The sequence below is a fragment of the Pecten maximus genome, chromosome 5 (genome assembly GCF_902652985.1).
Source record: "Pecten maximus chromosome 5, xPecMax1.1, whole genome shotgun sequence".
Classification (NCBI taxonomy): Eukaryota; Metazoa; Mollusca; class Bivalvia; order Pectinida; family Pectinidae; genus Pecten; species Pecten maximus.
Window position 1 is genome coordinate 25730061 of NC_047019.1, and position 27796 is coordinate 25757856.

General features: G+C 34.3%; 2 protein-coding genes across 4 annotated transcripts; both read right to left on the reverse strand.

Annotated features, from left to right (window-relative positions):
- Positions 1–6462: 6462 nt before the first annotated feature.
- LOC117327654 lies at positions 6463–9598 on the reverse strand. The gene has a single exon (XM_033884728.1). It carries the CDS (start codon positions 9497–9499, stop codon positions 7403–7405), a length of 2097 nt encoding a protein of 698 aa, XP_033740619.1. The 5' UTR covers positions 9500–9598; the 3' UTR covers positions 6463–7402.
- Positions 9599–13711: 4113 nt separating this feature from the next.
- LOC117327655 (integumentary mucin C.1-like) lies at positions 13712–26492 on the reverse strand. 3 transcript variants are annotated; one of them, XM_033884731.1, is made up of 8 exons: positions 26027–26492; positions 23552–23620; positions 23145–23156; positions 20801–21142; positions 19390–20298; positions 19168–19243; positions 17941–17999; positions 15636–15741 (listed from the first exon to the last, which is right to left on the reverse strand). In XM_033884731.1, the coding sequence occupies exons 1-7, from the start codon at positions 26073–26075 to the stop codon at positions 17966–17968; spliced, it is 1491 nt and encodes a 496-aa protein (XP_033740622.1). In that variant the 5' UTR covers positions 26076–26492; the 3' UTR covers positions 15636–15741; positions 17941–17965. The 3 variants fall into 3 exon arrangements, with proteins under 3 accessions (XP_033740620.1, XP_033740621.1, XP_033740622.1); XM_033884729.1 differs by lacking the exon at positions 17941–17999 and having other exon boundaries at positions 13712–15741; positions 26027–26486; XM_033884730.1 differs by lacking the exons at positions 17941–17999; positions 23145–23156 and having other exon boundaries at positions 13712–15741; positions 26027–26485.
- Between the last annotated feature and the right edge of the window lie 1304 nt (positions 26493–27796).

Here is a 27796-nt window from a genome sequence, read left to right on the forward strand (position 1 = left end):
GCGGTTTTCATTCATTTTATTACTACATTACTAATGATATTTTCAATTTTTGTCTAATTAATATATATGTGCCCTTGTGAAAACATGATTCATAGCTAATTATCAGAGTCGACGCTATGTAAAAATACTGCGCACTTTTCCGTCACTTAACTTTTATACCCCTCAAGAGTCTATGTTATTCTTTTTTGTCCCTCACCTTGCCCCTCCAATATTTGACTTTATATGTCCTCCTATTGGTCTAAACTTCACAATTTCATACGTTCCTGAAACCATCCTCCACTACATGGACCTTTTACATCTCTTCTACTTTTTTACAATATATATCCCCAAATCGTTTTACACGACACAAACTTATACGTCCCTCCCATCACCTCCCTCAGCAAAGACCATATAGTATCCCAAACATCTTACAATGCATAGCCTTTCTCGTAGAATCTTGCTCAAACACTATACCACCTCTTACATTCTGTTACTACAAAAATCTTATAATTTCCTACTGTCTTACACTACAGACCCTCCTTCGTCTTATACTACAGACCCTCCGTCGTCTTATACTACAGACCTTCCATCGTCTTACACTACAGACCCTCCGTCGTCTTATACTACAGACCATCCATCGTCTTACACTACAGACCTTCCATCGTCTTATACTACAGACCTTCCATCGTCTTATACTACAGACCCTCCATCGTCTTATACTACAGACCCTCCATCGTCTTATACTACAGACCCCCCATCGTCTTATACTACAAACCCTCCATCGTCTTATACTACAGACCCTCCATCGTCTTATACTACAGACCATCCAACGTCTTATGCTACAGACCATCCAACGTCTTATACTACAGACCATCCATCGTCTTATATGATATAACATGTATACGTCCCTATTGTCGTTTTACAATACACAGACCTTATGCCCCTCCCTATCTAATATTAAACAAACGTCCGTCCTGCCGTCTTAAACCGTAGATACCTTATAATCTATTCTACCATCTTACACTATAGAGACACAAACGTCTGATATGTCCTCTACCATCTTTCATTGCAAAGCATAAAAGTCATCCAGCATCTCACACTATCAATACTTATTCGTCCCTATTACAATCTTACACTACAAAACGTCATGTTTTTCCTATCATCCACAAAACCTGAATTCGTCCGTCTTACCATCTGCCTCTTTATCAACATTATATGTCTCTCACGTCATCTTACCAGCCTCCCAAAACACACATACGCACTGAACACACGCATGCATGTCGCACGCACGGGAGGCCGTCCTTAAATGACCTTAGCTGTTAATAGGACGTTAACCAAATTAAACCAAACCAAACATTACCTGCCACAAACCTTCTATGTAGCTTCTACTTATACTGATGTGCATGTATGTACATAAAGCAATCCTGACATGACACTACCACAAAAACAAATTCCTACTACAATTTTATATGCAAAAAATGCATAACACATACCGAGCACTAGTAGTTTAACAATGCAAACTTAGCAACTAAAAGATGCCAAACAGTAATTTGGGAGCCAGAGCTTCTAGCTATATAGATTTACAGTTTTCAAACATGGTTTGTTATCCTGATGTTAGATTATGTTTAGGGTAAACTCAGTGAAAGAGATGAAGTAAGTGTGGTTAAGATGTAACGATCAACACGGCTTCTGATATTCAACAGGTAGGCTTCACAAATGTTGACACCAACACGTGCTGTAGAATATAACAAGGTCAACATATTCCATTTGCCAGGACATTCGTAGTTATAAAGGTTCACGTGGATGTAACTATTGTCCCTCGGTCAGTACTAGCTAATATCATTCCTGGTAGTAATAGAACAAATAGCAGGTAAGAAAACTTCATATGGCTAAATTCTAGAAAGGGAGCAGACAAGAAAGTATGTATCAAAAGGTCGAGACGATCTGATAGAGGGGAGAATGATATCATTCCAGCACCAGACAGTGGCTTAGCTAAGGTAAGTGAATCAGTATTTATGTGTTCAACAGCAGGCACTACAATAAGTTTTCTGTAAAACTAGTTCGGAGAACAAACTTAAAATAATATTCACAAACGAAGGTAAGTGATATCTTAGTGGATCGTTCCGATGATTGGCCGTCACTTTGGAAGCCAGTTATAATCAAACGTATCTAGATTAGTAACAGTAAGAGCACAAAATGCGTTAGGGAAAACGACACTTTAATAGATATATATATATATATGTGGATATAATATATGGTATAGTATGTTTAAGATATTTTAAAGAAACAATTTGCTCATAAATGAGGAATGCAAGATGCGGGTTACAGTCAGTTTTGAAAAGTGGTTAGTGAGATTATGAATTTAGAATGAAACAAACTACAGCAGCAGCAGCAGCAGTAAGGTAAGGTAATCATAAGCTGAAGGGTCATATTTCAGCTTCTTTATAGATGAAAGCACCGTCAACAAAATCCATTGTTTTACTTAAATTCTGATTTTTTTAAGATAAAGACGCCAATACGGAAATTTTATTAAATGAATAGATATGCGTAAATTAACACTGACCCCATGTGTTCCTTGTTGAATCAAGTAACATGTTATTCATAATGACTGAAGTTAAAGCAAAACGAGTGATCTGCCCTTTGCTTGAAAAACGTTGCTTTCCGCGTGCAACTGATTTTTGTTACAAACATTGAGGTAAAGGTAAGATAAATGATTTAGTCCATAAACCCACTGGTATTTAATCATATAAAACATGGCTACATGAATGTAACTTACCCTGTAAATGTAGCGATCAGCTGATCAATATAGAGAAATTGGACTGTGGAATATAACCGCTTGGCTCACTATTGATTAAACAAAATGTATGGTTACATTTCAATTAAAATATATTATATTGATACACCAAAAAGATTGAGCAACAGGCGTTTCCTATAGAAGCCCCCTCCATGTCTCCCAGGGTACTTTTAAGAGTTTAAGACATTAAAGGGACATCACGGTAAACCAATTTTTATTTAGTATTTTTTCATATTATTGGGTATATCTTTAAAAAAAATATCCTTATGAACAATAACCATTCGAATTTGATGATATATGTATATAAAAAACATCAACTATTAATTATAAAAAAGGTTATCACAATTCGTTGATCAATAGTCTGAATATGCAAATTTTGTGACATATACGATAACACGCATGCGCACAACACACTAAAACACATGAAAACAAAAATGGCTTCCAATGTGAATCGACTGCGGTTGAAAACGATAACAGCTTCCGCAATGAAGAGACTAATTGGAAATTGGGTCAAACACAATCCTAGAATTAAACTGGGGAAGCAGTACAATACAGTTCAAACATGAAAACAGCAGTAATACGGACGCTGTTCGTATTCTGCTTGATTGCTGGATAGTAGGTCATGACAATCTCGGTAATATTTACACAAACTCGGTAATATTTATACAGTCTGTACCAGTACATCGCTACTGTCACTATACTATATGTACGGTGTTTACACTTATTTACACATAAATATATGTGCCGGAATATATACAGAACGTGTTATTTAACATTTAAACCACTGTATAATATCGTTGTCCAACTAATCCAATTCGCCTTGTAAACTATCGTGTGTTTGTGTTGCCTCGATTTCAAAACAGTTACGTGATGATTTAAAAATAATTTCCGCGCTAAATTTAAAGGGGGATTCCGAACTAAATCAAGTGGTCAAGCTGGACATGAGGATCGACTGTGAACATTGGGACAGCACAGAAACATAACTGGAAAGGAACAAAACACGTACATTCATTGAAAATTACAACGCTTTTACCGTGATGTCCCTTTAAGTACAATATTTACATGCATTTACATTCAGCTCATCTCACGACATTTGGGTATATTTGAGTATTTCTTTGATGTAGGGGTGTCTTGAGTTGAGTTGGAAAATCAAAAGGTAAATGAACCAAAGAGAACCAGACAAAATCAGGAAAATATCATATCCTGTTTAAAAGTTTGTCGTTCATTTGTATAGAGAGGGCATAGAGAGAAAGACATAAGTGTTTTAAATTGTCTGACCACAAGGACAGTCTGGACTATTTTTAGTGATATTTAAAGAAATGATAGCTAAGTCGACTAGCACCATTTATCAATTGACACATTAATATATTTCTTTCCCGCGAACTAGAGCATTTAAATACATGTGTACATATGTTTTTATGTGTCCGTTACACTAGTCTTTTGCATTTCCATTTTAAAAGCACTGTGGTAACGTTACAGTAATATCTTACTTCATATGTTTCTCATTCTGAGGGTAAAAATACTATTAGCATAAAGGGTGGTTACATCACTCTCTGAAATTATCCGTTCTGTACTTAGGTCTACCTATGTGAAATTGTATGCAATACATATTATTGATTGTCTCCCTTTAACTGTAGAAAATGGTTTTTATTATATTACTCGGTGATGCAAGGTATGCATATGACATTAGATAATATTCCACTTACCAGGACGCAATGTAAAAGGATTTCAGCTCATTGACTGTGACTTGGACTTATTTTACTGAACTTGGAGGAAAAAGTAAAGTCAATATCATATACTACATATAAAATGGATAAAATTAGACAAAACCAAATTATTATAATCCATAACCTATTAATCCTTTATTGACTTTGTAATTCACGCCAATCATTTCATCATAGTCTCACAAGCCATGTAATCACTATGCTTAATTGATAACAAAATATGAAAAAACGCATTCCTCTTTTCTTTCTTGAATATTCGCTAGATTTTAAAGTAGTTTACAGAACACTTGAGTAAATAGGAAACTCGAACAGCAAATTAAAGTTTGTAATTGTGGCTGGAATCAGATTTGTGTATGTTTACTACACCAGTAAGATGATTTAGATTGACTGAGGATTGGACGGTCGAATATTACCACACATATATACTTTGTATATATATATTTTTTTAATTGTTTTATTTTTCCAATTTTCATAGATATGTAATATACGCAAAACATAGACAACACTAAACATAGCTTTCATTCTTCATACACACTCATTCATTCATATCTATCACCTTCTTTCAACATGCCTTCAAACAAATTCCAATCATCAACACTTATCGCCATCCTCAAAATAATCATCATCATCATCATCATCATCACAATCAACATCATCATCAACATCACAATCATCATCATCATCATCATCATCATCATCATCATCATCATCATCATCATTAACATAGTCACAATCATCATCATCATCATCATCATCATCATCATCATCATCATCATCATCATCATCATCAACAACATCATCATTTACATATCTACACAGGAGGGTATAAATGTTTATGTAGATGACAGCCTCACACAAACACACCCTCACACACACGCACTAACACACACAAAACACACACACACAAAGGGGAGAGAGTTGTGCCATTTTAACTTTTTTATACAATAATAAAAACACACAGGAAAATATATGGAGTTATTCAGTGTCATGAAGATTAATTGACTTAAGAAGGAGAATAATATTGGAATTAGCAAATAAATATGATAACATAAATGTGTCTATAACATTGTCAAGGATTGGGTGTAATATCTAATAGTTTATTCCATTTTATCCAGTTGTCATTAAATTGTACTAGGTTTTCATTTCCTTACTTGTGCATGCATATTTCTGAATTCTGTAGTTGTCTTTGATTATAGATTTTAGAACAGGTACTGATAGTGCTTGTTGTAAACATCTTGCTGAGTAAATATACTGTTTCATCAGAAGTAAAATAAAATTATCAGTTTTATAATATACATTTTTGTTGTTTCTCATACCAAAAATGAAAGTTTCTTTATTGAAAGTAAATGGTATAAATAAAGAATCTAACAAAAAATCAAACTAAAATCTGTACTTCCTTACACTCCCATAATAAATGTACTATTGTTTCTGGTTCTGTTTTGAAAAAGAAACATTGTGGATGTTCAAATAATCCAATTTTGAATAAATATGAATTAGTAGTTAATATATGCTGGTTTATTCTATATTGAAACCAGTGTAATTTTGAACTTTTAGTGACAATAAAAGGAGTCAGATAAATAATTTTCCAAGTTTGCTCATCAAATTGAAATATGTCATTCCATTTTCTTTTCCAAGTCGGAACACAGTTATTTAAAGAAAGTATATTATAGAAATCTTTTGAGCCTTAGTATTTTTATAGAAAATTTCAAGGTTAGTGGGTATTATCGGATAAGATAGGAGTTTGTTATCTGATTCCTTATTTGCAATGTAATATTTCACAGAATATATTATACCATGGAATATAAGAAAGTTGGTATTGATGTCATATTTTTCTTTAAATTCTTGAAATGTATAAAAAGTATACTTTGTATATATATTGTTACTAAAATGGCGGTGATGGTTTCGTAAGTAAAACAACTATGAATAAATGTTGATCTTATTTTCCAATTGATAAATAAACTGCGAATCAAATCCACTTCACCAAAACAGAGGCAGGGGATAAAAATATTGACATTTCAGATATCATAACGTTTTACAAACTCTTTATCATTACACATACAAAATCTCATACCCGTTTTCTATTTCATATTTAACCTCGCCAGAGATATGATAAAATGCCAAATTCTACGAATTGATTAATAAATCTTTAATGCGATGAAAACTATTTCCCCCATTTATGATATGATGATATACATATAATCATTAAGGCGTGATTGCTTTACATGACATGGAATGCGACGTTGATATATTTACATATTATCGTACATATTTATGTTTTCAAGCATTACGCCATCCCCTTTAGTTCTAGTGCCGTTCTCCTCCCTTTTGTCTTTCTTATTCTGGCCATTACTTAGAGTAAGATGATCTAGGATTACTGTACGTTGTACTCAAATATGCTTTTCTAGACGGGTGATCATATTTTCAAACTTTGTACACTCACACATCTTGGGAGAGAGAGGGATGTCGCATACTAAAATAAGACCTCTCTAATTCTGATTGATTTTAAGATTGATTAATATAGCTACTAACGATTATTAGTTATTTCTGTCTGGGTCATGAAGTAGTCAGTCTCTTGGTAAGAGTTATCACCCTTTGTAAACACATGCATATCATAATTTATAATCAAACCTAACATCCACATTCCCATAACTACAGGAGTTTAATGTCTTTGAAAAACTCCTTTGTTCACATCAATAACAATTCAGTATTTTCTTATTGCGTATTGGTAAGTCTGTGACGTATCGTAATATGTTACACATTCGTTTTGTTCAAGTTTGTTAGAATAAGTCCAATTGAATAGCAAATTAGATTTTGTGGTTTTGGTCTCCAACCACAATTTACATGTCCATGGTTAGGAAAGTTTGTTTTGTAATATAGGGTGCAGTAGTTATATGACGTCTAATAACTAAAAACGTGTTCTTTTGAATTGGTCTGTTTCAGACATATATGAGGCACATATACATAGATACACTACAGCTATTCTAGTGATGGCAGGATTCCTCTTAAAACCATAACCCTTTGATTGAGCTGACTCCCAGTAGGCCCCAATGGCCCTGTGATAGTCCCCGAGAGTTTGGTAACAAATCCCCAGAAGAGTGTGAACTATCCAATACATGCATCCTCCGTCTTGGTCATCATGCTGAATATCTCTCAAGTGGCATAATGCTACATCCTGTCCGCAAGTGTCTCCAAGTTCATGACAACACAGGAAGGACAGGAACAAAGCGTACGGAAGAGCTGGAATAGCTAGAAATGTGGCACATTTAAGCAGTTCTGGATGCAGATGAGGAAGACACACTACATCATGTTTCTGGAAGACGATGTCGTGTGTGTATATTGTCCTCAGTCTTTGGAACATATGTCCATGTTCAGGATACTTACGTGTAAATATTTCTCTCTTTTCTTGAGAATTAATATTGGGGAAATCTAAGTATGCTATTTGGATTCCTTGCTGCTTGCACATCTCCAGCGTTTTGCTTATGTTTCCAGTCAGAAAATAAAACGTCGCCAAATACAACAGATCTGTGCCCATGGAGGCACTAGGAATCATCCAGCGCTTACATTTCCTTAAACTCCTATACCTGGCCTTGTTTTTTGTAGCAGCCATGTGATCCGGATAAACCTGGTTAGTTGCTACGGTTTGCAAACATTTCATAGCATAGTTATATGTGTAAATTTCATCGAAATCCGTTTTGGATGTCGATAATAGTTCAATTACGATCCTGATTGTCTCTATGTTGGCACACATAGATATGACTCGATTTGACATTGGCATATGTTGTAAACAGGAAGAAACTGTTACATCTTTGTGAATGGTAATTTCCTCTACTGTTTTGGGACGTGAAAGTTCAGCTTGCATTGATGAATTACACAAATCCTCCCATATTGTTGGTATGAAGAAGTTTCCCACTGAAAGACACATCCATTTCATGTCATAGAAATTGCCCAAAATGTCAAGAAGTATTTGTTGATGAAGTCCATGAACTTTTCTTTTAAACAAGTTGTTTTCTGGGATAAAGTAATTGGGACAAAATCCTGCTCTGACCCAAGTAATCAGTATGTTGAAGCAAAACCAAAAGCAGGTAAATAAGTGCTTGTCTTGCCAGAACAATTGGCTGGAGTTCTCTATTGCATGAAAAAGAACTGTTTTTAAAAAGTAAGAGCACAAAATGTCATCGTCTCCTATGACCTGTTTCAATGTTTCTTTTATTTGTTTTAAGAAATATTTCAGTAGTACATAAACTTTGAGTTGAATGTGAGTAAATGAGTGAATTAAGGATCTTTCTGATGTTGCAAATGAAATTCTCCATTGTAACAATGTGTCTTCTGAACACTTGTCACCCACTGGAACAACGTGACAGCCATTCTTTACGATTTTGTCTATTAAGGTTTGACTCGGCCATCCATACAGGCGTGTACGTGTAACCCATTCCTTAGCTTCCCTTGGCCAACTGTTGCATGCAAAGGCAAACACATAGTCGACTTCCGTTGTCAAGATATTGTTTGATGAGCTTGGTCCATTGGATCTATAGTTTAAATCCATTGCTGTATTCATTGAACATACGATATGGTCTCTGTATAAGTCACTGGAAGCGAACACCAATCCTTTTATTTTTACAAGTGAATACAATAACGCCACGGGAAGTGTGGGTCCTGTCTGACGAAGTTGAAGGTTGACATAACCAGGACGACATGACTGTGCCTTTTTCATGTACAGAATAGTCTTTTGTGCTATGTTCGAAGGAATACTTTCATCGGGGTACATTACTATAACGCCCTTATGTACGTTCATCACGTCTCTATCTGAACCTTTGAGTTTAAGTCCCTCTCCTGCACTTCCAAGAGTAATTATATTACTTGGATCGCTTTTTAAGGATCGTATATGTTCTTCTATGATCAGTGCCCTCCGGTTGATGTCCACTTCCTCCTCTGTTCTAGAATACTTCCAATCCAAAAGTGTCGATAGGAGCTTGGACATTCGCTCATTCTCAACGGAATCCATAATTGTCTCCTTGGGAGTTTAACCTTTAATGAAAAAGAAGAACTGGGATATGAAAGATCATTCAATGAACTAAAATTCAGTAGTACTTTGTGTACAAGTGTATACTAGAGAACAGATCATTCATGTTAGTATGAAGACAATATAATGTAACAAACTGATAATGTATTTCGGTGGCATCATTACATTGAGATATCACAAACAGTTCAGATTATTGTGGCAATAGACTTACGCATTCAATTCTGACCTTATAAAATATCTGTAAGTAGGTTTTACAAGTTTTGTTTATTCCTACCTACCAAGACCTTATGTCAGTAGTCAGCTTATAGGCCAAAATCGGGGTATTTCAAAATAAGACTTTTGAAATGAAAGAAGGCAAGAAAAGGGGAAGCATCCTAGATGTTGAAATATGTACAGAAATTTCATTGTGGTCATTTGGAATGTAAATAGTGTATCTGTAGAGAAATGGTAATATTATCGGAAATAATAAATCTGATCACTTTAAAAGGATATTACACGATAAAACATGAAGCAATTACACGATATAATTACTTGCAGCAATATCTTACCAGATGTTAAAGCAAATAGTCGTCCGTCAGGTTTTGTATAATGCTCTAATAACACGTCTCTGAAAGGGTTGCTAAAGTGAATTGATCAAGCATATGGGACAATCTGTGTCTCTTTGCTTCAGATAACAACAAACCAATTTACAAATTTGTATTTGGAATTTTATCAGAATGTTATAATATACACCGAAGAATTCTGGTATGCAGAAAAATCTTTATTTTTCTGTTGGAAGCAAATAGTCAAATATTTCGCAAAATGTTCTTTTTTTAATTACCTTTTGGGATAGTCTACTTTATCGATTATCCCCTCTTGTAATAAAAATAGAAAGAGTAAGGATATACAAAATGCTAGATATTATGCTCACCAGCGTCAACGTTGTTTGAAACAGTAGAATTATTGTCGTAAGCTTGCTATGACCCTAGGGTGTAATGTTGCTGCACCTGCCGGGTTGGTATTGGGAACTCCAATGTGTTGTGCGCTATTGGACGAGAAAGCGATAGAAGCTTTGGCTTGTTAATTTCTTGTAGAAACCATCACCTTCTCATTTTGTTGATTAATAAGCATTCAATGTTTTCTGTAGTATCTAACTACTACATATCTCTGATTTTATGACTTCTTCATCTCGTGTGGCCGTACACGATAAAACACGTCTATAAGAAAGCAATGCCTTTCAAGGTAGAAAGTGTCTTTTCTATAGTTTTCTTATTTTTTCTAGTTGATGATGCAGAGAATATCACTGACTTAATCTGTACGCCTTCTTCAAGTTTCACTCCAAATAACACGATCGAATGCAAACTACATACTTATCCCGCTCGTTATATACGACCCACAACATCCTTATTTGCTTTAACCTGTTACGCAATTCACCATGGTCAAATACGAGTGGCACGATAAATGAATTGCTTCTTCCTGCTCTTACGTAGCGTTCAGATCATCTTTAAACTTCCTGTCAATACTTTTAAAATCAAATTAAATTTAAACACTACATTATATAATGTTATCTATATTGAGATATATTTTTAAGGGATTATATATTGATACATACTTAGCTATAAGGATATCATTAGAAATAAAACAATGTATTTCATAATTTTCACTTTCAATAGTAATGAATTTGCATATGAAATTTCTGTCCAGTCTCATGCTCAGTTGATAACAAAAATGTTTGCTATTTACATACAGTTAAGTACATTATGTATTTGTGATATATTCTCTATGTATCTTTTTCATATTTTACATACCCGTTGTGAACTAATTCTGTTTAGGTATTAGTTGTCGTGGTGATTTACTTTGAATCTGTTATTTCTGTTTAGTTACTAATAACCATGGTGATATCAATGTTTCTGTTTTTATTTGCTATTTATTGTTTAAGTTGTATTTCTTTAATTGTTCTTCATGATACGTTGTATTCTTCACGTAGCATTTGTCCTTTCATATCATTTTCCCATCAGCATATCTACATAATAATAAGGAAAAACAAATATTCTTCTTCCTTCAATGCCTTTGAAAACCTTTTATTTCTATACTAGTGATAAAATCATTCGAACAAAAATAATGTGCTTTTTGTTTTTGTTTTTTTTTATTCATCTAAAACTACTTCTCATTCAATTACCCCAGCTTTGTACATATGTAACTCCTTAGATAAGTATTCAAATCCAGACGGAGGTACCAGAGGAATTTCTTCCCAATTGAATGAAAATATGTCGAATAGGTAAAACGACATTAAACCTAACCAGTGTACTTATAAATATTTCCTTATGATTCACCGGTATTTTGTTAAGGAAAGAAGGAAATAGAAGTTGGCTGGAATTGTTGATGCAGATATAATCAATCAAATAAAACTTCCGTAATTTTTTATTGCTAGATTGTAAATTAGAGGTCCTTAAAATGTTTCCTTTTACTAAATGGGAAGTGATCAAACTAAATATTACAAAAACATATTTAGAGGAAGTAAGTCTCGGTATCAAATTAGTAATAAATTTGATTCGTTGAAATTGTACCATCCTCTTACCTCGCTTATCCCATATCTATTTACTTTTAAGGGCACTCATTTCTTTCATGAAACTTGATATCGGTTTCAAATATAATTATCTCATAAACTGAATCTCCATTTGAAATGGAGTAGGGCAGGAATTTGTGAAGAATCGTTCAAATTTTTGGAGGTCAACGTCTTCCTATATCCGTTTTAAACTTTTAGGAACGTGTAGGTACAATGCGATTGAAATAAACATGCCATTACATTTGAATAGTAGTGTAAATACTGAGACGAAATGTAAATAAACTGTCCAGATGTGTTAGATGGTATACACTTGCTGTATATGTTCTACGTTGTAGTTGATTACTGACACCACTGTGATGTCACATGTAATATGGACTACCATTCTGTTACATCCATATTTAATCCGACATCCATTTCATGAACACTTTTCTGAAAATTCTTACAAATATCTTTTTCGTTCAATCGATATTTAGGAATACGTCAGGTTAATATTCAGTTTTTACTCAGTGGATGCTTCTGAAGGTATCAAATCAATCCTTGTAAGTATTGTTCATCGATTTGAAAACTTATAGACTATGATCTCGTTAAAACAAATTAAAACGATGTCTACAGACATATAAAAGGAAACCCTCACATTTATAAATATTTCATTATTTGGTGATAAAACATGAAACCCTGAATAATGCATGTCAAGTATTGTCATTTGGGCTGATGTACGTTTGTTTGTAACCACTTAATGCCCGCAACATGGCCATTAATGTTTGTCTTGCTGATACATTTAAAACAAGCAAGAATAGTATATGTCTTGTATATATCTATGCCAAATTATGTGACTTACTTTACACCTTTACCATCCACCGAAAATGGCTTACTCTACACTTTTACCACCCACCAAAAATTACATACTTCACACTATTACAACCCACCAAAAGCTACATACATTACACTAGAACCGCCCATCCAAAATTGAGCTTCTGTTTTTTTTATCATAAATCCCAACGATTTTTTATGTATCTGGTAACTTTCTGTTAAATAAAGATTATCATTAGGACGGTGGTATCCTTATTTATCTTTTGTTGTAGTAAATCATTTCTTGACTGTAGGGCAATGTAAAGCATTTCTTTGTGAGGGGCAGTTAGTGCACTCTTGACGATGTAGTATCTTTAACGTTATGCGTAATAATGCTACGTTAGTTTGAATCTTTTTAAAATTATTTTTTGATAATCTTTTAATTGAGTTTGTTATCACGTGTACTCCTGATGCTGCCGAGTTGTTTATCCATAACCAATATATTGTCCTAACTTGTTCAACTTATTTTCACCCTTGTTAAATTAAATACTTCCTCTGGGTCAATCTTTGTCGATCACACTGCGACAATAACAATGAACATTGATCATTCATCTTTTCATGGTTTGGGATGTTTATCCAGGTACAGATACTCATAGGAAGCTTTATAAATTAATGTTAATCAACAAATTTTAAGAGGAAACAAAGAAGAAATACAACATGTTTTAATTTGAATCCCGTTATTTCTAGAGCAAAAATCATGCCATTTTACAGTTTGTCAATAATCTATCGTTAAGGGAGGCAACTCCTGCAATCTAACAGGAATTTATAACCTTTCTATGTTTAGATAACACAACAAGATATACGTTTAGTTTTACCAATTTTATTGGACGGAAATAATCACCTGAAGTCTTGCTTCTATCTGAAGAAGAAAAACTCCATATTTACAAAATAAGTTATTACATATAAAATGTATATATAAAATCCAATCCCAGGCTTTATACATTTAACTAAGGAACATATCTAGTTTTGTCAATACACCATCATACTGTCTCGTCTACCTGAACAAACTCGTCATACAAACCAAACACAAACTGTCAATAACAAACTGATTTACATATTACTCTGTAGTCGATATCCACGCGTACATCTAACGCGATATCGATTCGAAATGGCGACAGATCGGTAGTTTATTCCATAGAAGATGCACGTCATACTGTGGAATCTATAGAGAACTGTTTTAGATGAGCAGTGGGTTTAACACACATTATATAAAAATATGAAACAAACACAGTTATCTCTCTCCCTTGGTGACCATGACATGGTGATGATAGGAACTAGCTTGAATTATATGATTTTTTTAAATCCAAAGAAAAAGGCAGAAGTACAACTGTATGTAATAAGAGTTGACGAAATATATGGTATGTACTCTCCTGAACAGGAGGGAACTCGCAGAAATACAGATACCAGTACAGATACAGAGTATCGAACACTTCTTTATATTGGAATGATAATTGATTGCGGAAGTCACAGATCGTTATCATCGGATATAAACCATACTCTCACACTTACACCCTCTCACAGTCACTTACCAACAACGTTTAGGCACTCGAAATCCAACACTTCGTAAAATATAATGCATTCGTTCCTCTTTCAAATTAGGGTAAAGAAAACACAAAGTGGACTATTTCTCCCACAACGATAGCGTGACTTTTTTTGAAATGGTTTGTATATCTTGGTACAATGGATCTCCTGGCAAAATTAAGAAAAAGCACCATCATATAAATACTCCTACCTAACAGTCACCAAACAAACTCGATCCGTCGCGTTAAAAATAAGTGACTGTACCATTTCGACCTGAATTCTGCTCAAAACTTCTCTATACTGGATTATGGATTTTGTCACGGTGATGAATGATTACACGAATTATGAGAATCGAAAACTGTTCTTATGTTTCGGGAACTATTTGTTCGAATCAAAGTGCTGTATTCGACAATACTCTATTACAATAGCTAATAGAACGTCTTTTTAACCTAGACATGATACACTATGATGATTTCCAGATGTACAGATGTATTATAATTACAGTTATTTGCATGATTTTTAATTTCTTACATGATTCCTTGCCCTTTTTGAAGTGAGTTTTATACAACAATGCTCTCAATTAGATGAGTATTTTTTTCCTATATTTTTCAAAGTTTATTGATGACCATATGAAATATTTTCATCTTGTTAACCATGCGTCAAGATCCCCTACTGAAGGTGAACACGCGCTTGCGTTCAGTTGTTGTAAATGGTTATAATACAGTCAATGTGAATCGATATCAAATCCCAAGAAAGGTGTCAGTTTAGAATAATTGGCCATAATTCCATTAAAAAATATTTAAGAGCTGTCAATATATTACAAAATAATATCTTGACTTATACCATCATATCTTCTGTGTATTTCGTGTCTTGTATATACCTCACCTCTTTTTTTTCAAACAATCAGAACTAATCTGTGACGTCAGAGCTAGTGTAGGAAATATATGTTATTTTCATAATTTTTAATTTCCTTTTTTGAATTTTGAATTTAACAAGGGACATATAACTGTAATTTTCAGTTCCTGAGTCGTGGTAAAAATCTTATGGGCACTAAAAACTTGTGAGATCCTGGTTTTCGTCCGCGACTTCCTCGCCAAAGTCCAGCGTCACTTCTGCGTCACACGAGGGGTCACTCTCCTGCATCATGGACATACTGTTCTTGTCCAGAGATGATATCGAGGTCGGGAGGGTCTCGCCGTTATAGGATGGGTTCTGGATCCCATTCTTAGTTTTGGCATTCATATCCTCTGACACCCTGCGTAGTATGTCTCGGTTTATTTCAAAATGTCCAGCCCTGGACTTCACGTGTCTACAAGACAAAAAAGATGCTTACTAATGCTGCAACAGGTGAGAGGTGTATTGTTTTCTTATTTTCAATGGGCTTCATTGCTCATCATACTCGAAGATAGAAGAAAATCCCGAAAAATAGTTATCTTGAAAATAAATAAATAGAGGAAAGTATGACACGCTTAATAATTTCCGTTAAAAAGATATCATTTTCACTTCAAACATTTTTTAAACCGCAAAATTTGACTTATCAAAAGTATACAGTCTTTACAATATTTGCCCTGTGTATGTACATTGATATTGCTAATAAATAATACAAGGTTTATGGTATGTAAATGAGATGTTGGCAGCTGTGTTAGAATTAGGTCAGCATTAGATACAATATGCAGCATTACATATAATACAACTGTTGTATCGACATAGACTAACAATCAATGGTAACGACAATCCGTAATGAAATGATATCATATCCATATCGACTCCTAGTATGATTGCCGACGCTTCTCAAAAAACAGTAATCTAGGTGTAAGTTTATTATGTATAAAGTATCAAATTCAAAGTGTATTCAACATTCTGAGGGAAAATACAAAAATCGAAGTAATTTAACATTGTCAAAATCTATAGCGGTTACATGAATCATTTTTATATAAAAGTCACATGCATTTCTAATACATTATGAGGGTCAAAGCATTAGCTGTGAGATGAAAAAAGCGATAATTATATTCTCTAATATAATATTCAGAGTAAAACATGATGGAAACAATAAGCCACTAAATGAAGTGTAAATCATGATTTAGATTCATGAAACGAAATAAGAACAAATGCCAGGTAGGTAAAACAATCGTCTTGTTTGCTCGGAGACGCATCAAGTAAATTTACATCAATGTATGTCTTGTCCTGATAGTAATTATATCATGGCAACAACAACATCGAGTAAAATAAGGATCCTAATCGGATCTTTTTAAACAACACAACAAGATAAGTCATGTATTCTAATGGATAACTTTTAAAACGCGACAACAAGCATGGATTTTAATAGAGATGTTTTTACAAACGATACAAGATAAGGTAGGAATTCTAATAGAGATCTTTTAAAACGCAACGCACAAGATAAGGCAGGGGTTTGAATAGATATCTGTTAACGTCACGACAAGCTCATATAGAGATTCTCATAGAGATTTTTTAAAACGTCACAACAAGGTAAGGTAGAGATTCTAATATAAATCTTTTAAAACGCAACACAAGATAAGGTAGGGGTTTGAATGGAGATCTTTTAACGTCACAACAAGCTAGGATAGGGATTCTCATAGAGATTGTTTTAAACGTTACAGCAAGGTAAGGTTAGGGATTCCAATAGAGATCTTTAAAAACGCAACATAAGATAAGGTAGGGGTTTGAATAGAGATCTTTTAACGTCACAGAAAGGTAAGGTAGGGATTCTAATAGAGATCTTTAAAACGTACAAGGACTGATAGCATTTCTAATGACATCGTGATAACGGCAAAAATCTGTTTAGAAATTTGTGCGATACACATACATTTGTTAACACACATTTCACATGTTATATGTGACATAACCCTATCTAGGCTTTGTGATTTGGTACATTTGTACATTTCTTAGACGATACAACCCCATTTTATATACGTGATTTTGTACATTTACACATTCTAAGATACAACCCTTCCTAGGCTGTTTGATTTGGCATAATGCGTCTATGACAAATAAGCACAAAAAATGTAATAACAGTGTTCTACATTTATCAACTCTTATCACTTAAAAAGAAAACAATTTCAATGTGGCGACTTCCAAAGCAGAAAGAAAAAAACGTTCAAGGTTGATATCTAAACGTTTCATCATCACTAGATATCACCAATAGTGCAAATTTAAGCAGTGATGATTTATTATGAAAATGTTTGATATTTTTCCGATATATAAATGGTAAATTATAATAAAACGGCCACACTATTGTAACTACCAAGAGTACAGGCATAAACAGTGTATGCATGCAATACCAAAGTACAATGTATTCAAATTATTACGATTTTCACGAAAGAAATACACAAATGTATATAAAGATATCAAAATATTCATATAGATAATGAAAATTTATTAATGAAGACTAAAGAAATTCATCAAAGCTTCTAATCGAAAAGTATAAAAGTCATGTTCGTGATTACAACATTGACGCTACTACATTTAAAGAAATGCATGCATGTCGAACCTTAAATCTCTCCAGTGTTAGTATTTTATAGTTTGTAGTTATTAGTTCTGACTTTGCTCCTGAAATAGAATATGGCATAACACCAATTTTAGCTTGCATATAACATAAAAACGGTTGTTTTTCAAGATCGTGCAAAATTGTTATGCAAAGAAGCAAACGTTATTTATATATATACCTCCCGATAAAACTAAGCTGTATAACGTTACTGCACTACTGCAGTTTGTTTAAGTTGACGGTTGAAGCAAGTGTCTTTTCTACATTTGAAAACCATCTAACGAGAGTTAGATAAACATGATAGACAGCCGTCATGTTTGTGTCACGAATTCTTCAACAACAAACTTATGAAATTAAAATCCTCCCATCGTAGCACCACAATTCTGATAGCCTAATCACGAAGTAGCAAAATTTAGATCACAATGGGGAAAAATTAGTATCTGCTATAAATATGTAATTTTACAAACATAAATATTAAGATGACAATCATTGTGCCGGTGCGTTTTATTGATAAAACATTGTTTAAATGACTCCGCACAAATGTTCAAATATGACACCCGCGACGTCGGATGTCACAGCTAAATATTAGACTAATCACTGTCATATTCAATTATCAGTCCGTTTCTGGAATTGGCAGGTGTGCTATCGTTGTTTATTGTGATGTTAAATGTTAATTCAAATATTGATTTATTTAAACACCGTGTATTTCAACAAATATTTCGAAACAGTGCTTGAGGGCTGAACAATTTGACTATTTCACGAATGTAACTAACAGCATTAAATTGGAATTCAGTCATATATATAGCATATACTGGACATGATGTTAGGGATCAAAGCCTGCAAATTCCATGGGGAAACTTTGGGTGATCAAATATGCATCAACAAATGGTTAATGTATGGAAGGTAATGTCCCCTAGATACCCTAAATAATTTTCGATATTGGACAAAGAATAATCGTCCAATATTTTCACCAGGTCAAACATTAATATGTTTATCAAAATGAAAAGTATGTGCAAAGAATGTGTTTATGCATTCTGAAATTATCTAATGTCAATTAGCACCGTTATGATTAACTTTAAGGATGTGATAACAAACATCAAGTTGGTATTTTATAGAATGGGCTTCCTTGGAAGTTTGTGAGTAATGCTGATATTGTAATGTAAAAGTAAGGAATTAACATACAAAGACACTGTCATCTTGAGAGTGTGTAAGGAGTAAACTACCCAGACGTACCTGGCACATATGATGCAGACTATGACAAAGATTATTAGGATCGCAGAAACGATGGACACGGGGACGATCACTTCAACTGAAACACAACGACATGATAAGTTCATACTGCGATAAGTTTTCGTCTGATGTTTATAATAAAATAATGAAATAAAAACAAATACAAATACCCTTTTTTTCCGAACAAAAAATAACTTCTGAAACTGATTTTTTAAACATGCTTACGTTTGTAGTTTTCGCCGTCCTGTCCTTGCTTTGACGTCATACTTGGTTTAGGTGATGTAAGTCCATCTGAGGGTGTCGCCGCCGTACTCGTTTTAGTCTGGACTGTTGTCGTGGTCAGTCGTTTAGTTGTTGTCGATTGTTTACTTGTTGTCATTGGTTTACCTGTTGTTTCAGTTATAGTTGTTGTCAAAAGTGAAGTCGTTGTTAATGGCTTAGATGTTGTCGATGGTTTAGTTGTTGTTGCAGAAGGAGTGGTTTTCAAGGGTGTAGTCGTTTTTAATGATGTAGTTGTTGTCAATGGTTTAGTTGTTGTCGATGCCCTAGTTGTTTTTGCAGTCGTTATTGTGGTTGATTGTTGAGTTGTTTTCAATGGTTTTGTAGTTGTATTAATTGTCGTTGATGTACTTTGTTCTGTTGCTGTCGAAGGTTTATTTGTAGTGTTGGTTGTCGATTGTTGAGTTGTGGTCGACGGCTGAGATGTTGTCAACGGTTTCGTTGTTGTCTTAGTCGTAGTCGTTGTCAATTGTTTTCCTGTTGTAGTTGGTTGTTTTACAGTTGTTGTTAGTTGTGTGTTCGTCGTTTGTGTACTCAATGTTGTTTCCTGTTGAGTTGTTTGTTCTGTTGTTTTTGTTGTTGATGATGAACTAGATACGGTGGTTGACTGTGAGGTTGATGTTGATAATGCCGAAGTTGTTGTCTGATTAGTTGGTGATTGCGTTACTGGTTTTGTTGTCGCTTCTGTTGAGGTTAGAGTAGATGTTATTGTAGTCGACGCGGTCGCTGTGCTTGATTCTGGTTCCTTTGTTGTTGTTGCCGCGGTGGTGGTGGCGGCAGCGGCGTCAGTAGTAGTATTTCCGGTTGTGCTACCAGTTGGATCGCTGCATTTCATAGCTATATGACCATTCGCACCTGCAAAAGATGTTACTTAGAAACAATCACATCTGAAAACATAAAACGTTATCGAATTGTATTTATAAACTGTGTATATTATGCATGTCGAAAACGAATCATAGGAGACGAAGCAAAACTATAATTGATTGTATCTAGTATTCGTATTTTTTCAATCCAGAGAAAAGATCCCGTAGTCGTGATGAAGAAGATTAAAAGGTTTATGAATAATCTTTCCTATGTGCTGCATTTTAAGTGAAGATGTAATTGTATCTTTTGACTGGTTTGAAAACAAGTATGTACTGAAACACAACAATACTGTTTGAACAGGTAGCGTATTGTATGCATACTTTACTCTGTCCATTATTTATAGAACGTACATGTATCAGAAAAGGATTGCTTGTTTCATAAGTAAATATATCATGTTGACGCTTCTCAAGTTATCCCTCGCGAGATATTGTAAAGTGTCGTTCCAATATGGCACGGCTACATACGTAACGATATCAATATATAAAATCCATACCTAGCGACAGGACCATGCAGTATCTGGTATCGAAAGGATTTGTCTCCATATGGAAGCTGACATCTATTGTATCCCCATTGTCTACAAGGATATTACCATTGATGTAGCACCTTTGGCTGACAGTGGTACTCCCTTTAGTTAGCACTAGGCGACTTCCACAGTTAGGATAGTTAGGTTGAAGGTCGACATGAGGGGAGAGAAAGATGTCTGAGGAGGCCACAGTATCCAGAGTAACAGTTGCTGTACAAAAACAAGTGGATGGTTTGGTCTGTCCCTCCGCCGTGTACGTGTCAATGATCACTCTCTTCCCTGATACTTCGGAGTTGGTGCACATGGAAGCCACTACGTAACATAAAGTATATCATATTTACACAGTTATATCATATATATTTACATTTGCTCCGCAATTCTCATTGACACAATGTTAAGAGGCAGTTACCACCTTACGCCTGTAACACCCAGTGGGTCATGTGACATTTAAAAAGATTGTTTTCAGGTTTTTTAAAGTTGACAAAGATGGTAAGACTAAACAGTTGTTTAATGTTGTTATATTCGATATAACAGCAAGATATATGGTAGGTAAATGCAGCATGGGAACCTGTGAGATTTCCCCACCATAGGTAGGGTTCCCATGCTGTATTTGCCCACCATACATTAATTACAAACACTAATTAATTCCCCGACCAGTTAATATCAAAGGTCAGACTTTAAACAGTGTACTTACCTCTTGTTACTGATTATATGAGTATAAACATAAAAATGGATGTTGATCATAAAGAAGCTATGACCATATGAAGCAATATAATTGTGTTTTAATGCATTTGCAAATCAAATGGATGAATTTGATAAGTGTGTTGAAGTGCTATCTGGTACAGAATAAGTTTAATGTGTGTGGTAGATACTCATCATTACATGGAAATTTCATTCGTGATTCCATCATCTCTATATATTTAGAATATCGTGTTCATACTGATAACAAAATTATCTATATCACAAACAATATCATCCCCTGTAAATAGTGATATTGCCTTAACACTAAATTAAGACAACGGTAATCCAAATTTCTCATCATCCAGCCGTCACTAATCTGAATTCTACACTTCCAAAACAGACATTTTAACAGGATGTTATTAAAATTGTGCAATTTATTAAGCCATCTCAAACCGGATCATGGAGGCATGAAAGGTCCATTGTCAGAATCTTACCACTAATGTAGTCAGGACATGACCGGATTGGGGAGGATAAAATGTCAGAATATAATCTGGCATCTAACTACACATGTACGGGCGGAGACTATTCTTTTATAATCAAACTACTAGTGAAGAAACAATATGATTGGATTACGGAGGTTCCAATGTCAGATTCTAATTACTGATGTAGGGATGACATCGCCGAATTACGTAATTACTGGTGTAGGGATGACATCGCCGAATTACGTAACTACTGATGTAGAAACGATATAACGTGATTATAAAGGGTCCGGTGTTATAATTTATACATTGATGAGGAGACATTAAATATTGAGGTTAACCGGTCAGATTCTAACAACTGATAGAGGGTAAACAAGGTCAGATTACGGAGAATCTGCTGTCAGACACTATAACCACTGACCAAGGGACAGCATCACCGGACTATGGAGGCTAACCGATCAGATACTAATAACTGATAGAGGGGAAAACAAGGCTGGATTACGAAGGCTCCACTGTTAGAATTTAATTACTGATGTAGGGACGATATGGCTGGATGGATTATGGCGTGTTCACAGTGTAAAACTGAAATGAGTGCCGATATACCGGAAGTTGCTGTAATGTTGTTGGTATGTATTTTTGCGATAGCCATGAAACAATATTGATTTATGCACAATTACAGATAGCTATATCCTGTTATACCCAGTACAAAATATTACTTCAATTATATATAATCGATAATACAGCGAGCATTGGTTTGAAGGACAAATGGGTCAATATTGTATTTATACATTGAACAGCCAGACATGCAACAAGAGCCATTTCCATGTACAAGTAGTTAATATTGACAAAAATATGAAGTGGTGACATACATAGAAAGAGTGACATTGGATCCCGTCACATACATTGCACCATCGGTAGTACACACCGTGCAGGCACCCTGCCCATCACCAATACTAGTATAGCAGTATAGCATGCTTAGAATGCAATCAGAAAAGCAACTTAAGGCTATAAAGGGGAAGTTTTATAAATTGTACAATCTGTGACTATTTGGATACTAATTGACAGAAATTAAAAACAAAAATACCAAATACCATCGCAACTTAACCATGATCTTGTGAAATGCATCACTATTTTTGTGAACATATTACGTTTACCTTTAGGAATGGCTAAGGAAGAACAATACGGGTAAAATTAGGTCCGTTATAATGTAGATTACAATGAATCATTAATTGGATTGACATAACATTACAATTAATAAACTGATTACAAATTACTGTTTTTCTTGTATCATTCATGCAATTCATACAGAAAATTCAAATATGCACATGTACACATGTCTCTGAAATTAAATAACATTACTGGCAATTTACTTCCATTCTGTGACTAGTTTTTTTTACTTTATATTACCTCATCTAATGATATTTTTTCTCGTATATTTTCATTTCATTATTTTCAACATAAAATGACAATCGTATCTATTTGACAATACAAAGTTCTTTATATTATTTATTGTACATATATAATATACCCATCAATGCAGAAAACATGCAATGTTACTTACCTGGAATAAGACCCGAGGTGTCTGTAGAAATCTCTGCAAACTGAGCACATAACGTTTGTCCTTGTATATCTGTATGAAGGGAGAAACACAGGTAAGTAAAGGAAAGTTATAGTGTAAACCATCACCGATATATTTACTTCCGGGCAAGTCATGTCCATACAAGACAAAAATGAATACCAATACCTTGTTTTCCTCAATAATAATTAATGATATGAAGCTCCAACGTGCTTCTTTATTTACCAACTTTGTCAACATTGCGAAATAAAATGATACAATGTAGTTGATGGTAAAATCTACGGAAGCTTAACGCCATATTTCTAGAGACTGTTGAAATTGAAACATCGCCAACAAAATAAAGTCTTCCCATGCTAACCAGTTAATGAAAAATATGAAATGTAGAGATACTACTAAAAATAGTTGATAACATATTTACTACAAGCTGTTGATAGGAAATTGAAATCACTGAAGTGTAGACAACAAGTTTTTTATCTATTGTTGTGGTAGGCGCATTTTATATACAATATTCAAAAACAAACCAATAATTCAGTGTTTTTATGAAATATTTAAAGGATATGTATCTTTATTGTATTATAGACATACCCGTCTATAAAAACAAGGAAGCTTATTAGCCATGTAGCATTGCTAACTTCTATTGACTACCATTCCATTGTCTGAAATTACACGGTTGATTGAATAAGAGTGAAAGTGAAACAGAGCATAGGACTAGGACTTACCTGTCCTCTCCTCGCGACATTTTAACGGGGCTTTGTGTTATAAGGGGCATTGTAAATCCGTCCTAGCGATTCCATTGTACACGCAATAGTAGTGTCATATGATATACATCACAAAACACATGTCCCATTCAGTCAAATCTTTATGGAAAAGAAAGTTTGCAAAATCTAATAGACGAGTTTTCGATAACTCTGTTATCCAAATATTTGCACGAATTTATACGTTTCTTCTGGCAACTACAAGTTGTTCTCGACTTTCAAGTGTCAATATACATCAGCTAGTGTGAGCTATTGTCATGTTGCTCTTATGTAAATTGCATCTAGAGATTTATGTTTAGTTAGCTTCGACATAAAATTTAGTAGTGTCTGACACATAATCGTAGTCTAGAATTACACATTTTGTTGTACAAACAGTCTGATGTAAGTTCTTTTAGAACTATAGTGCACATCCCATTGTTAAATATATCTCAGGGTTTCGTGTAGATGGCCATTTAAAACACTTGAAAGATAGCAAAAGAAGATTATTATGAATTTTTGAAAAACGATACGACATAAACATTATGTACACCATGCTAGATTTCATATATATGAATCTTTATTTCCCCTGGAGATGGGGCTTTTGCAATTTCTTGCTCAAACGCACAATTTAATTCAAATCAAAGGTGCTGATTTCAGACAACATCCCAGGTGTTAGTCTCGTAGGTCGATCCGAAATAGATTCGTTCTATATTCCCTTTTGACTTTCGTTCTCTAACTTGAATTATTTATACGATTTGTCGGTAATTGTTGCCATGTCTCCGGGAGGTAGTCTGACTAGGTTGGTGAGACCCTGAATCACCTACTCCCTGTCTACCTCTGGGTGTGTCATATGTTATTCCTTCAATAGACCGGTCGATATCACTATTTATTCTGTTAATAATTTAATTGTGTGAATCTCAATTTACCCAGAGATTTAGTAAAGACAGATGTTCCATCACATTGACGTGTTTTGGTAACATATGGTGAGTCCTGACATAATACGATTGTCATCATTTATATTATCAAGATCTAACATTTGATATAATATAAAAGTATCACCGTTGATACTAGATTAAAAAAACGCGAGCAGAGTATTAACTATAGTCTGGGTATATCTTGATAATACACCTCTAACATGCGACCTTCGATGTAAAAACAACAATGATTGCCACATAATAACCAAACCGTAATTTAAACTCAAAATCGAGTAATTGAGGGCAAACTATAACTAAAAAAAAGTTTGCCTGAAGACTCCACAAAAAGAAGAATATTGCAATAATATATAATTCATGTTTCCCTTTCTTGCCGGTGTATTCCCCAAGCAAGCATCAGGAACAGTTAAATTTGTTTATTTATTTCATTGTTTTCATTAAGCCTTGTATTTCATTCAGCAATGGAAACTTTAATATTAACCTGACGACTACTGATCTTACATTCTATTTAACAATAATTTTACTAAATAGATATGGGTTGTTATAACAGTACTCGCTTGAAATGTGAACTAATAAAGTTAAAGTACATAGTAAGTACTTTTAAAAGCGATGCCATTTAATACAGACACCATTACCTAACAAATTCACCATGTTATTCATAAGTATCGATTAGTATATTAATAGATATTGATTAAATGGATGCATTTATGAATTAATGTAAAGTGTTACAAACTGTTGTACTCTTATGTGTTGTGTCCTTGTAGTTGTGTTTGTGATTGGGTTGTGAAACTCACCTTCAAAAGTAAGTAGTACCACAGTAAATACGAAGATACAGGTATACATATTGACTTCCAATATGTAAAGAAACGGCGTCAAATTTTAACGAAACAGCAGGGCGTCGCCGGAAGTGCTACTGATCCACTGGTACATTGGAAATATAAATCCGTGTCGTCTTGTCGGCATGTGACAGACCTCGAAATGGTTAAATCACCACCTATAGTTTTAACGTTCCAGAGTTCCGACGAACAAATGGTGCTGTATGCCTCTATAGCGGTCCATTGTTACACAGACATACAAACACATACATTTTGAACGGGTACACACACACTGATCTAGGCACGTTTCAGTCCATTGGTTGTATGTCGTAGGCTGCTTTACGACTCCGTTGACGGCTTGTTGTATCGACTAAAGTGACTTTTTATTCAAAGACTGACTGGGGCCGTTCCATACAGCTCAATTGTTTAAGACGATCAGACTATTGGTTCTTTACCGACGAAATAGTCCCGCACATTTATCCTTGTATATAATACAATAATCTGATTGTGTGAATAATTTAACGGTAATTATCCGTTACAATAATAGGATTGATATCGTATATATACACCAAGTCATTGTGATAGCTATCAACACAAGCCTTACCACCCTACCTGGCTGGACCGTAGTATAAAGCTACTGTTGGACTTATCACTTCATCACGTACTCAACCGGACTTCACATTTAAATACGGACTATCATAAGGTTGTTTAATTAATCATACCAACTCTAGTGTTTTCTTAATTAACGTTTTAGTCTCACTAGCTATGGTGACAGATAGTTACACTAACGACGAAATAGCCTGCGTCTTATTTATAATTTGAGTGTTGTATATTTGTACCGCGGTTTAGGGGACTTTATGTAGTACAGTGTAAATTATACACCAAACAGGAACGGAATATTATATACAACATCAAGTATAAACCTTCTCTCCTTCATGTATACTATTCTACGTGTGGTTTATAAAGTACAGGTAGAGCCATTTAATCTTGTCTTCAATAATTTATTCTACTAGTCTGAGGAGATGGGGATATCCCAACTGTCTCGCTGTTTCGTCCTTTTAGGGATACATAGTCCGTGATTGAAAATCTATTTCACTTCCAAATGACAGTCAGCTTCTTTGAACTATCGTGACTACTGAAACATGTATACAGAATATATCCGCCTGTAAAGGAAATATGAAGCTGTATACATGTCGGTGCTATGCTTTCCAAAAGTGTTTATTGTTGAGGAATGTTTGTCGTGTATCATAATAATGTTATAAGAATAGCACTGGTATTAAGCCGACTTATATTAATAACGATTGTGTTAGCATGTCCGTTAACAGGCTGCCATAGAGGTATTGCAGCGTCAAGGACTGAGAGACTTTCACACAAGTCTGCTTTTAGAAATAAACTTTCATCAATATCGGGAAGGTCACATAGTCATTTAACTGCATAATAATATATTTTGATATTCCGTTCATTTTGTAAAATGAGATATTAACAATAAATCGCGTGGAAAAATGACATAACAATGATACCACACATTTAAATGAGACATTTTAGATGAGAATCATCAGTAAACAACCATTGTGTTTTACTGACTCGATATGGGATATAAGTTCTGTATCCCTATTAAATATCACAGTATCTATTGACGAGATATAAGGGGATAGTATATTAAATACGGCATATGAGAAGGCCTTATACTTGTCGTTACATTTCAATTCTGTTTTATGTATAAATACATTTAGAATAGTATAGTTAGAT

Bases quoted from the DNA above. Each gene is read 5' to 3' on its own strand.
- LOC117327654 (XM_033884728.1), bottom strand. From the start codon at position 9,499: ATGGATTCCGTTGAGAATGAGCGAATGTCCAAGCTCCTATCGACACTT.
- LOC117327655 (XM_033884729.1), bottom strand. From the start codon at position 26,075: ATGTATACCTGTATCTTCGTATTTACTGTGGTACTACTTACTTTTGAA. The intron at 20,299-20,800 runs GTATGGATTTTA...CATCTTTTGCAG, and splicing joins CTGCATGGTCCTGTCGCTAG to GTGCGAATGGTCATATAGCT. The intron at 15,742-19,167 runs GTACGTCTGGGT...TTTGTCTTGTAG, and splicing joins GTCTGCATCATATGTGCCAG to ACACGTGAAGTCCAGGGCTG.